Source organism: Ascaphus truei, chromosome 3 (genome assembly GCF_040206685.1).
Source record: "Ascaphus truei isolate aAscTru1 chromosome 3, aAscTru1.hap1, whole genome shotgun sequence".
In the NCBI taxonomy this organism is placed as follows: Eukaryota; Metazoa; Chordata; class Amphibia; order Anura; family Ascaphidae; genus Ascaphus; species Ascaphus truei.
In genome coordinates, this window is record NC_134485.1 from 80,024,539 (window position 1) to 80,037,946 (window position 13,408).

Consider the following 13,408-nt stretch of genomic DNA (forward strand, 5'->3'; position numbering starts at 1 on the left):
CACCCAGTCAGTCACCCCACCCAGTCACCCCACCCCCCCACACAGTCACCCAATCAGTCACCCCACCCCCCACCCAGTCAGTCAAAAGTCCCCCAGTCAGTCAGTGTCAGTCATACCACCCCCCCACCCAGTCACCCAGTCACCCAGTCAGTCATCCCATCCCCTCACCCAGTCACCAAGTCAGTCATCCCACCCCCCAACCAGTCACCAAGTCAGTCAAAAGTCACCCAGTCAGTCAAAGTCAGTCATCCCACCCCCCCCCCCCCAGTCAGTCAGTTACCCCCCCAGGTCAGTCAGTTGCCTCCCCCCCGTCAGTCAGTTACCCCCCGTCTCTCCCCCTTCTCTGTCTCTCCCCCCCCTCTCTGTCTCTCCCCCCTCTCTGTCTCTCCCCCCTCTCTCTCCCCCCTCTCTGTCTCTCTCTCCCCCCTCTCTGTCTCTCTCTCCCCCCTCTCTGTCTCTCTCCCCTCTCTTTCTCTCTCCCCTCTCTGTTTCTCTCCCCTCTCTGTCTCTCTCCCCTCTCTGTCTCTCTCCCCTCTCTGTCTCTCTCCCCTCTCTGTCTCTCTCCCCTCTCTGTCTCTCTGTCTCTCCCCTCTCTGTCTCTCTGTCTCTCCCCTCTCTGTCTCTCTGTCTCTCCCCTCTCTGTCTCTCCCCTCTCTTCCCTCTCTGTCTCTCCCCTCTCTTCCCTCTCTGTCTCTCCCCTTTCTGTCTCTCTGTCTCTCCCCTCTCTTCCCTCTCTGTCTCTCCCCTTTCTGTCTCTCTGTCTCTCCCCTCTCTGTCTCTCCCCTCTCTGTCTCTCGGTCTCTCCCCTCTCTGTCAGTGTCAGTCATACCACCCCCCCACCCAGTCACCCAGTCACCCAGTCAGTCATCCCATCCCCTCACCCAGTCACCCAGTCAGTCATCCCATCCCCTCACCCAGTCACCAAGTCAGTCATCCCACCCCCCAACCAGTCACCAAGTCAGTCAAAAGTCACCCAGTCAGTCAAAGTCAGTCATCCCACCCCCCCCCCAGTCAGTCAGTTACCCCCCCAGGTCAGTCAGTTGCCTCCCCCCGTCAGTCAGTTACCCCCCGTCTCTCCCCCTTCTCTGTCTCTCCCCCCCTCTCTGTCTCTCCCCCCTCTCTGTCTCTCCCCCCTCTCTCTCCCCCCTCTCTGTCTCTCTCTCCCCCCTCTCTGTCTCTCTCTCCCCCCTCTCTGTCTCTCTCCCCTCTCTTTCTCTCTCCCCTCTCTGTTTCTCTCCCCTCTCTGTCTCTCTCCCCTCTCTGTCTCTCTCCCCTCTCTGTCTCTCTCCCCTCTCTGTCTCTCTCCCCTCTCTGTCTCTCTCCCCTCTCTGTCTCTCTGTCTCTCCCCTCTCTGTCTCTCTGTCTCTCCCCTCTCTGTCTCTCTGTCTCTCCCCTCTCTGTCTCTCCCCTCTCTTCCCTCTCTGTCTCTCCCCTCTCTTCCCTCTCTGTCTCTCCCCTTTCTGTCTCTCTGTCTCTCCCCTCTCTTCCCTCTCTGTCTCTCCCCTTTCTGTCTCTCTGTCTCTCCCCTCTCTGTCTCTCTCCTCTCTGTCTCTCGGTCTCTCCCCTCTCTGTCTCTCCCATCTCTGTCTCTCTCCCTTCTCTGTCTCTCTCCCCTCTCTGTCTCTGTCCTCTCTGTCTCTCTCCCCTCTCTGTCTCTCCGTCTCTCTCCCCTCTCTGTCTCTGTCTCTCCCCCCTCTGTCTCTCTGTCTCTCTCCCCTCTCTGTCTCTCTCCCCTCTCTGTCTCTCTGTCTCTGTCTCACACACTCTCTGTCTCACACTCTCGATCTGGATATCTTATTTACCCTGTATATCTTAACTGCCCTATACTACACCGAAATAACCTATACTGCTTTCTTCCAGATCTGACTCAAGCTTCACCCGGGAGACATCGGAATCCCCCCCAACCCAGAAGACAGGTAAGGAACACCTCCCCTCCAATGTATAACATTGCGGGAATGAGGGTACATGGACATTGAGGGACTGCAGATCAGGTAAGATCCCAGGCGGGATTGCTGCTTTAAATATTGTGAAGCGGGGACGTCCAGATACTGGTTAAGGGGTTCAGGAAACTAGTCATTCACATCTGGCTTTTTTTTCTAGATCTGACATTTATTCACACAAACACACACACACATACTCAATCTCTCTCTCCCATACACACACACACACACACGTAACAAGGACCAATTGTAGTATAATGTAATACAATAAATAAACTTATGTCAAAAACGAATGTTCTTACTAGGAATTTATTCAATTTATTTTATTTATGTATTTTTTTAAAAGCGGGGGCGGGACTAGGGGCGGGGTTGTGGGCAGGACTAGGGGCGGGGTTGGGGGCGGGACTAGGTGGCGAGTAGATTTTTTGGTTCGGCGAGTAGATTTTTGGGTGATTTGTCAAGCACTGGCTATAGCCTTCTACTGGCCTCAACACTATAAATCCTGATAGGAACAGGCAGGGATTAATCTCATGCGCAGGGCCTAGTCTGCAGTTGCAGCCTGGATGGGTACTATGTTGCTTATGCAGTGGCAGGCCTAAACCGGCAGTTGGAGTGTCATATCTGGGGAGGGTACTGACTGGGTCACATGTATATGGTGTGATGCCTGTCAGTACCTGGACCTGCCCTGTTATGGGGCAGGGTTACAAGCCCTTCCCCCCCACCCGAGTATAAAAGCTGACACTCTACCAAATTGAGAGAGGTTGATACCCTTTTCCCTACCAGAGGGTCAAGGAGATTGGGAGGGGATCTTGGGGCCTCAAGGCCCTGGGGTCTGTTCCAGGGCTGGAGGACGATCATGCTGTTATACAATAAAACTGCAGTTGGACCAACTATGGTTTGTGGTTATTGGAAAGGAGTATTGCCTGTGGGGACCATCCTACATCCAGCAGGATCCTCATGGGATAGAGGCGCTGCACAGTAAAGAGATGTAAAAAGCCTGCCATGTTGCTGCTCCCAAACTTCAACTACGGAGCCACTCAGACTTCCTGAACCAGCAGGTGAGCTACAGTACCCAGGGAAAACACCTATGCAGTGGCCAGATCTTCCGTGGCAGGGTGGAAAAGGTGCTACATATAAAAAGGGGGGCTATGGGGAAGTGCTCCTTTAACGCTGGTTAATAGTCATTCAAATTAATGTTAACAAGCAAAACTGGCTATCACACTTTAGTAATACACATACACACCTACAATATGATTTATTTCCACTAACCTGAATTCAAAATTAGTGAGCCTTGACAGATGTGCTTTCCAAGGTAAGGTACAGTATGTATTGCTAATGTGTAAATAAAAGCACTTTTGTCTCACCTTTCAAAATGAATCTAACACCTTCCGAATCAAAAGATTCCTGTACAGATCCTGACTTGCTTCCCAGCACTAACCAGGCCCCAAGTTGGGTAAGCTCTTTGTTTTCCACCCACTGACTATTCTCAGATGTATGTCTTTTCTCAAATAAGCAGGGCAGTTTTTTGCTCTCCCTGAAGGTCACGTCTTCAAAAGTCTGATTTCCTGCAATATAAACAGAGGCAGAGTTTTTAAATCAAATGTACACAGATAAATATCATCGTAGTTACTATAAAATAAAAACAAACCTGCAAAATACTTGTCTAAACACTGTAAAAGGTGACTTGCCAAAGCTGCTCCAGGGAAAATTGCACAATTCCTCCTAAGGCGCATATTTAATTTTTTTTACCTGTATTCGATTTTGAGATTATCCCTGGTTGCCAAGAATTTTCACTTTTAAAACTTCCAGACTGGAGTAATTGTCAATAGGGAGGCGCAACCGTTTTTGAGATATTACATCCCATCTTCCTATAAGATTACCCTTTTTGTAATGGTAAAACTAAAAAAGTTAAATTTCTCATCAATTTGAGGCTTTCCACAGGGTAGAGTACTACGGCTCCAAAATATGAAAGTAAAAAAATATATATATCAGATTGTATTTTATTTTGGGGGAAAAAAAAGTACTTTTATTTCATGGATGGTGCTTATATACATAAAATTACACATGCATAGTTGTCCACAGTCCCGAATTGGCAAAGACAGTCCTGAAAATTGCTAAAGTGCCCTGAGGGATTTCTGCTCCCAGCACGTTCCAGGAGGTGGGCCACAATCGTAATGGTGGGAGTAGGTTGAGGCGGGAAAACGGGGAACCCATTGGATGGCTCAGTCGGTGGGGGATGTTTCTCTAAAGTTAAGAAACATGATTTTCTTACTCTCTAGCTTCTAAGGTTACTATGGTAACTTAGATTGCAATGGGATCTGGGGTGTACTGGGGAGTACTGGGCACTTAATATTTCGATCACTTATACCTGCTGAACAACACATTAGATTTTATTTATTATTAAATACAATTTTTTTTTAAATGTTGCTTTAAAAACAATAGTGATTATACCAAGTGTTTTATGCTGTCTCCAGTTATTTATGACAATCTTGCGTTATCGATGACGTTTGGGAACTTGAATATATTCCTTGCAATTGTTGAATTGGAAAAGGATGTCCAAATCGGCATATCGAAAAACCATCTTTGTTATTTGTATAAAATAAGGCCGCACTTATAGTGCTGGCGACGGTGACGCGACCGATGATGTCACCCGTCGCCAATCGCTAGAGTTGCACTTTAGTTTTGGGCGACGTCATAAAAGGCACAGAGAAGCTCCCGATTGGCCGCAAGGGGAGACCGTCGCTGAAAAAATAAAATAACAGTGACTACCAAATTTTTGGTAGCACTGTCGCTGCGTCACTTTGTCGCCGTCGCGTGCACTATAAGCACACGTTACGGCAACAATGCATTTGTTTTGCCGGGACACGATGCCGCCGTTGCGTCGCCGGCACTATAAGCGCAGCCTAACGCTACAGCAAGAGACATGCAAAGCATCTCGGCTGGAAAGTCTGTATCTGCCATTTTCGGCTGAAAATCACCATAAACGTCAACAGGGATTTTTGTCCGATAACAGCCCCAAACAGCCACTTCAGCATATATAGAATAATACCCTAAGAATACAATAGAAGATGAAGTTTGCAAACGTAAGCAAAACGTCAATACTGTAGCTGTTTGTTTTTTTTTTTTTGCATCTACATAGGGTGACCAGATTTTTAAAATGAAAAACCGGGACACATTTTTTTTTTTTGTATATATAACAGTTTATTTATTGAAGTACACTTATACTTTACTACCATTAGAGAGAGAGTGTGTGTGTGTGTGTGTGTACACCTCAATAATCTAACAAAAAAAAAACCCAGATGTGAATGATTCTGAACCCATTAACCAGTGTCTGGATGCCCCCTCTTCACAATTTCTAAAAGCAGCAATCCCCCCTGGGATCTTACCTGATCCACAGTCCCTCAAGGTACTATACTGGAGGGGAGGTGTTCCTTACCTGTCTTCCGATGTCTCCCGCGTGAAATTTGAGTCAGATCTGGAAGAAAGCAGAGTAGGTTACTTCGGTGTAGGTATACGGCAGTTAAGATAAGACAGAGGGTGAGGGAGACAGGGAGGGCAGGCGAGGGAGGGAGACAGGGATGGAGGGAGATAGGAAGGGAGGGCGAGGGAGACAGGGAGGGAGGGCGAGGGAGGGAGACAGGGAGGGCGAGGGAGGGAGACAGGAAGCGAGGGAGGGAGACAGACAGGAATGGAGGGCGAGGGAGGGAGACAGACAGGGAGGGAGGGCGAGGGAGGGAGACAGAGAGGGAGGGAGGGCGAGGGAGGGAGACAGGGCGAGGGAGACAGGGAGGGAGGGCGAGGGAGGGAGACAGGGAGGAAGGAGGGAGACAGGGAGGGAGGGACGGAGACAGGGAGGGTGAGGGAGGGTGATGGAGGGTGAGACATGGAGGGTGAGGGAGGGGGAGACAGGGAGGGTGAGACAGGGAGGGAGGGTGAGACAGGGAGGGAGGGAGGGTGAGACAGGGAGGGAGGGAGGGAGACAGGGGTTGCGACAGGGAGGGAGACAGGGGGTGAGACAGGGAGGGGGTGAGACAGGGTGAGACAGGGAGGGAGACAGGGTGGGAGGGAAGGAGGGAGACAGGGTGGGAGGGAAGGAGGGAGACAGGGTGGGAGACAGGGTGGGAGGGAAGGAGGGAGACAGCGTGGGAGGGAAGGAGGGAGACAGGGTGGGAGGGAAGGAGGGAGACAGGGTGGGAGACAGGGTGTGAAGGAAGGAGGGAGACAGGGTGGGAGACAGGGTGGGAGGGAAGGTGGGAGACAGGGTGGGAGGGAAGGAGGGAAACAGGGTGGGAGACAGGGTGGAAGGGAGACAGGGTGGGAGGGAAGGTGGGAGACAGGGCGGGAGGGAAGGAGGGAGACAGGTTGGGAGGGAAGGAGGGAGACAGGGTGGGGGAGAGAGAGGGAGGGAGAGAGAGGGAGGGAGACACACACACACACACACACACTGATACACACACACACACACACTGATACACACACACCCCCACTTATACACACACACACACACACACTGATACTGTTACACACACCCACTGATACACCCCCACACCCCCACTGATACACAAACACACCCCCACTGATATACACACACACACCCACTGATACACACACACATACCCCCACTGATACACACACACACACCCACTGATACACACACACACTGATACACACAACACACCTCCACTGATACACACACACACACACTGATACACCCACCCACTGATACACACACACACACACACACACACACACACACACACACACACACACACACACACACACACACACAGATACACACACACACATACACACACACAGATACACACACACACACACACACACACAGATACACACAGATACACACACACACACACACACAGATATACACACACACAGATACACACACACACACACACACACACACACTGATACACATACACACACTGATACACATACACACACACACACACACACACACACTGATACACATACACACACACACGCACACTGATACACACACACACACACACCCACCCACCCACACACACAGATACACACACTGATACACACACACAGATACACCCCGCCTCCCCCTGCACCGCCTGCCAGCCCCTGCACCGCCCGCGACCGCGCAGCAACCACTGCCCGCCCCTGAGCCCATCTCCCACACCAAGGGGATGGGGGAAAGTGAGTGCCGGGGGGCAAAGCTGTGAGCGCCAGGGGGGCAAAGCTGGGAGCGCTGATGGGCAATGGTGGGAGTGCCGATGGGCAAAGGTGGGAGCGCCGGGTGGGCAATGGTGGGAGCGCCGGGGGGGCAATGCTGGGAGCGCCGGGGGGGGCAAAGGTACAAGGTGGTACAAAGGCAGGCGCACCCCCACTACCACCTCCTATTACCCCCCCCCCCCTGGCTGGGACCCGGGACAGAAGGGGGACACTCACCGCGCACAGAGGAGCCAGGTGCGGGAAGACGTGTGCTCTGCACAAAGCGGAAGTCCCGCCCCTGGCTTCCTCTGACCTGCCTGCAACCAATCCCCTGCGGGCCGGCCGGCATTGTAAGTCCCGCCCCCGGCATCATCATTCATCCAATCCCCTGCGGGCCGGCCGGCATTCTAAGTCCCGCCCCCGGCATTCTCCTTCATTCAGTCCCCCCGGCAGCATTCACACACACATTGTACATAGAAAATACTTACCGGCCGCCGCATTCTCACCGCCGCTGCCCCGCAATACCGGGACCAGGGACAAAAACCGGGACGACTTAAAACCGGGACAGGACACAAAAAAATGGGACTGTCCCGGTAAAACCGGTACGAATGGTCACCCTACATCTACATGACTTTCCAATGCAAATATAGTCCAGTGTTTTGGTTCTCTAGCTTTATTGATCCTGGAGAAGTGAAGATTTGTTGAAATCTGTAACATCTTTTAGGGGACCAATGTCACAGTTTTCCATAGATAAAAAAATTACCATGTACAGAACTTTAAGTGCTGTCACCGTACACTTGAAGAAAGCTATGTACCCCATAAATCTACGAACTTACATGTGAATGACTCTTTATGAAGATATTCAATACATATTATTTTTTTATGCAATTCATGCTCCACCACTTTGTTTGAATCCTTTTGCTATCTATGCAATATGTTGCTGGAAACTTTGGCGGTGAAAGGGTTAGCCAGACATGCCAACTTCCACTTTATTCCTGTGAGTCTCAGTTTCATACTGTAGATTTTTAACATCAGACTTGCATAGACTTCAGGGGAGCTTCAATCTTTAGAAGTCAGTAGTTTTTCATGCTGTTTTTTGCCCCAATCTCACCAATGTGGGACCTTAGAAGTTGACAACCCTAGGGTAACCACTATGCATCTTTGCAGGCACCTCCAGCAATAAAAGGGTTATTATGGAGTCTAAAAACGTAAGAACAGTAGTTTGTTTGTATGGCTGAGCTCATATTTCCCTCAGTTCTCACTTGATGGTATGATCTGCAGCAGCAGCAGCAGCAGCAGCAGCAGCAGCAGCAGCATTGTTTTCTCTACAGCAGTGAAGGGGTTAGCAAACCCCTGCTACATACACTTACCATATATCACCATACAAAGAATAAGAAAAAACAACTTGGAGTCCATTGGAGCTTCACGAGGGAAATTTTGAAAGACGGTCTTTCATTTTTGGTGCTTTCACTTTCGTTTATAGGGAAAGTTATTGCTGGAGGAGGAGACTGAGTCACTAGAGATAAACCTCTAGGGGGCCTATGCAGAGAGCAGCGAGAAGCGCAATCTCGCCAGGTTTTCGCCAAATATGCCTATAGCAAATTAGATAATGGCGAGAAACTGGCGAGATGAGGAAAAACCGCCAGTTTTTTTTTTTGTTTTAAAAACTCGCTGCGCGGGTGGCGAGAAGCAATATCTCGCCAGTTTTAAAACCCGCCGTATGCAGGTAGCCCCGATCAGCATCTCGCTGCTGATCGCGCCAATAAAATGGAGAGATGTTCTCCAAATAGCTCCGCCAAAAAAAGTTGGCAAGAAGCTGGAGCTGAGCGGCGATAGGGGACATTAAAAAAAAATCAGGCCCTTTTCCTGACTCGGATTGATGCAGGGGGGCTGCAGAGGTGATACCATTAATACCAGCACCGGAGGCCCCCTGGCATGCATCCGAGGCAGGAAAAATGCATGTACAGGCCACTTCATTACCTTAGCGGGTAACCAAGGGCCAAATACCCCCTTCACCCACACCCGCTTTATTGTGGGTAGCGGGTGTGGGTGAAGGGGGTATTTGGCCCTTGGTGTGAGTTTAGGGCTTGCGGGGGGGGTTGCGGGTGCACTTAACCCCTTCACGACAGTAGCAGTTAAGACACCTACGGTCATGAAGGGGTTAACCCCTCCCGCTACCCCCCCGCAAGCCCTAAACAACCACCGTTGGGGCTAATACCCCCTTCACCCACACCCGCTACCCACAATGAAGAATAATCACACACAGCAGCCCCACACTAAATAAATAAATCTAAATGAATAAATAAATAAATGAAAATAAATATATATATATATATATATATATATATATATATATATATAACAACAACCCTTATAACCCCTAACATACACATATATGCACATCAATGATACTATAGACCGGCGGGGGCCCTCGGGTGTTACCCGCAGGCCTGCAGTACCAATTATGTGCCCCCCCCAAATTAATGAATAAACACATACATACTTTTAAAGAAATAACCCCCCCCCTAACACATACAGAATAGTTATGGCCACAATTACTATTATCCACAAAGGGATAATAGTGAATGTGCCCATTTTAAATACATAAACAGCAATAAATACATTAAATACATATAGCACTTACCCATTACCGGTTGCCACGATGAAGGCCATCCTCATCTTCATCTTGCCCATGTCCCCTCCGCTGCTGCAAAACAGACACAAGAATGAAAACATCCAAAGTAATGTCCCCTAACCCCTTAATCACCATAGCGGTTATTAACCGCTACAGTCAATAAGGGGTTAACCCACCCTCACCCAGCACTCGGGACGCCTACATACCCTCCCACACTAACCCCCCACCCCGTGAGGCCTAACCACCCTCACCCACTATCCACAAGGGAGGCCTACCCACATACCGTTGGGGAACAACCCCGCCCACCCCCAGTACCCACAATAAAAACAATACAGTGACCCACAATAAACATCATTATATTTAATAAATACATTACCCACCCCCTGTGCCCCCCCATAAATACAAGATTTATCCTTTTACAAACAGGGTTCATAACACAGCCCCACGCGAGTCCCCGGTGGCCTGGCAGGGCACCTGACAGACCTACACGATACCAGCAGCCCTTTTCATACAGGTTCTGGAGGCCTGTTGGTGGGTCCCGCCAGCACCATGGCCCCCAGGTGGTCTCCTTGGGTCACCATGGGCCACAATTGGATCCCCACGGTAGGCCCAAGGATGTCTGGGAGCCCCGGGTCAGACCCACAGGTGTCTGCGGGGCCTCGGGTGGTTCCCACGGGGGTCTGGGGAACTCACGAGTGCTCACTATGGGTCCACGGTGCCCCCACGGATGTGGGACCACCGCTTCATCCCCGCACCTATGGGTCGGCGGTGCCCCCACGGATGTGGGACCACCGCTTCATCCCCGCAGACTACGGGTCCGCGGTGCCCCCACAGATGTTAGGCCACACACACATGATGAACCAATATACAAATAAATGTAGAAGGGTTATCAAAAACATGCTGTACTCAAAATAACAGATCTCCATAAATACACACTACAATACAAGTAATTTCCTTTCATAATCCTAACTGATATTACAATCAAAAAGATCAAATGCCAATCAAAAACCTCAAATCACAATCAACACATTGCATTTACATTGTATATATGATGCATACAATCTAAGCACCATATACATTCTGCAAATGAATGTTAACAATAACATTGCAAGCAAAATACAGATAACTCCAAACAAATATACTATTGTAACCAATCCGGTAAACATAAATCAATTACCATTCATTAATGACATCCCTAAACAATTTACATTCCATCCCTAAACAATTTACATTCCATACCTAAACAATTTACATTCCATCCCTAACAATTAAACAATTAACTAATTCAAACCTGCAACTGAACAATGTAGCCTGTGAAAATATATAAGTACCAACAAGCATAAAAAATTGACAACCAAGGGTAACCCTGACCTCTAATACAACATACAATAGCAACGATTACATCTATCTAATTTTAAAATACTTTAAACACACATTTAAGCATAGATGCATAGTCAAAATAATTAAAAACCCATCAAATCAAGCTTTTAAAACACTATCATTTCTTACCCTGTATGTATATATCTCTCTAGACATATATACATACATACATACATACATACATACATACAGTGGCAAGAAATCATATACCACAGATAATTAAATAAACATGTAAAGAAAAGAATTTAAAAAAAGTAACAAGTTCAATTAAATACATTTCTTTAGTTCACTTACCATTACTTGCCCCCACCGACTCCCGTTGAATTGGTTACTCACGATCAAAACCACCAGGCACAGGAACCCATAAAATAACAAACCATAAAAAAATAAACATTCAACTAAAAATCCAAATCAATCCACGGGTCTTCTAATTTTAATCCATCTTCATCTGTATTCTTCTTTCTTCTATCTTCTTCCGGGGTCTTCTTCCTTTCTTCGGCCATGCCCTGGCCTTCTTTTTCTGTAGGAGGTCCTTCCTCCTCGGCGGCTGGCTTCAAAATGAGACGACATAGGCTTTTAAAGGCCTATGACATCACATTTTCGTCATATGGTTCCCATGGCCCTGATTGGGCCGTGAAAACCATGTGTTTTGGCCGATAAAAAAAAAAATGATGACGTCACTTAAAGGCAATGAAAGCACAGCCAATCAGAATGGCTTTGCTTCAATTGCCTTTAAGATGACGTCATTAAAAGAAACATGGCCGTCCACACATGGTACGGTAGCCAATCAGAGCGTGGGAACTCCATCCCTACTCTGGCTCTAGTACCATGTGACAGGCTTTCAATGACGTCACATCCTTTCTCCCCCAAGCCTCTGTCACATGGTATACTAGAGCTGTTTCTCTCTGCTGCAAACACAACTCGCCATGGGACGGCATCTCGGCAGCTTCTCGTCAGGCAGCCGTCTCGCCACCGGTTACTCGCCATTATTTCAAATGGTGGTGGCGCATTCATTCGCCAGGGATTCGGCCCTCCCTGCATACAGCGAGGTTAACACGCCAAAAACCTGGCGAATTGAAACCCTGGCGAATGCCATTTTTCGGCCCTTTCTGCATAGGCCCCTAGGTCAGAGTGGTGCATGTGTAGTGCTGCTCTAAATAAACAACAGCTTCCAAGATTCATTCAAATCAGTGGAATGATTTTGGACTGATGACTGATGCCTATGGAGTCTATACACAAGATTCCTGTCTGTTAAACAGGTGCAAACAAAATGAGAAACATGTCCACCAAGTTTATTAAAGAAAAAAATCTCTTTTTCTTAACATGGGACTAAACCCTATGAGGCAACGGGGCCTCGTCTGTGAGAACTCTATTTATTCCGGATGGGGACTGCACTGCACTGAAGGGGCTAAAGGAGCAATTCCTCCCATAATTAACTTGCACTAAACACAAAGTCTCAAACCCCCACTGGCTTATAAACAATGTTAGCTTTAATGATCAGAGAAGAAAAGGTGTCCTCCAGCGCGTTGACTCAAGTATAGTTGTCGTGCAAAGTTCAAATAAATGCAAAAGAAGACAACAATATATCAATAAAGGTTATAAACCTACTAAAACACTAGCAGTTAGGTACAGACACTTACAATTTAAAGATAACTTGTATTGAATTTAAATATGGCTTGTATTTGAGATTTTCTTCCTATCCGGAGTTGCAGTTTATACGAGACAGGCTAGATCTCCAATATATTCAGAGTATACAATGGAAACAAAAGAGAAAAAAGATCATGGCACAATAAATTTATTAACATTGCTTTTTATGTATTTAATGTATTTACATTGCAAATTAAGTTTGACTGTATTTTAGTATGTTTTAGATAATTTCAATGTTGTGAAAATCAAGGCAGATATGTTTTTTCAAGTAAACAGCTGAATTTGGGGATGTAAAGGACTTTCCAACCAGCTGTAAAGACTTTCAATTAATCAGAAACAGTATTTAAACCCACAATGCATCACCTTGAGCCATATCTCTGATGAAGCAGTTGTGAAACGCGTTAGATTTGAACTTGCAAGCCACCGTAGTTCCCTGTGATGTGTGACAGATGACGTGTGGATTCCCCTTTGCTGTGGTCATCAGGTGATTGTTCCGTGGGTACCCGTATGCGGATACGAGCATTACCGAGACACCGCCGCGCAAACATTTCCTCCTGGCACTCCTGACCGTGCGCAAGGTACAGGGGAGTAGGAGAGGTGCAGT

At 48.0% G+C, this 13,408-nt stretch overlaps 1 protein-coding gene across 6 annotated transcripts in view; it reads right to left on the minus strand.

The window, feature by feature from the left end:
• Positions 1-8,613, minus strand: part of LOC142491601 (tapasin-related protein-like) — a 36,677-nt gene extending 28,064 nt beyond the window's left edge. For 5 of the 6 annotated variants that reach the window (XR_012800438.1, XM_075594398.1, XM_075594400.1 and 2 more), the window contains exons 1-2: positions 8,513-8,613; positions 3,305-3,505 (exon numbers count right to left, since the gene is read on the minus strand). Coding sequence is in view for 4 of the 6 variants with exons in the window: in XM_075594398.1 (XP_075450513.1) it covers positions 3,305-3,505; positions 8,513-8,558 (247 nt within the window). In the remaining 2 variants the exon portion in view is untranslated. Of the gene's footprint in view, positions 1-3,304; positions 3,506-5,376; positions 5,416-7,630; positions 8,328-8,512 lie in introns of those variants that run through there. The other variant, XM_075594401.1, reaches the window with a different exon arrangement.
• Positions 8,614-13,408: the final 4,795 nt, after the last annotated feature.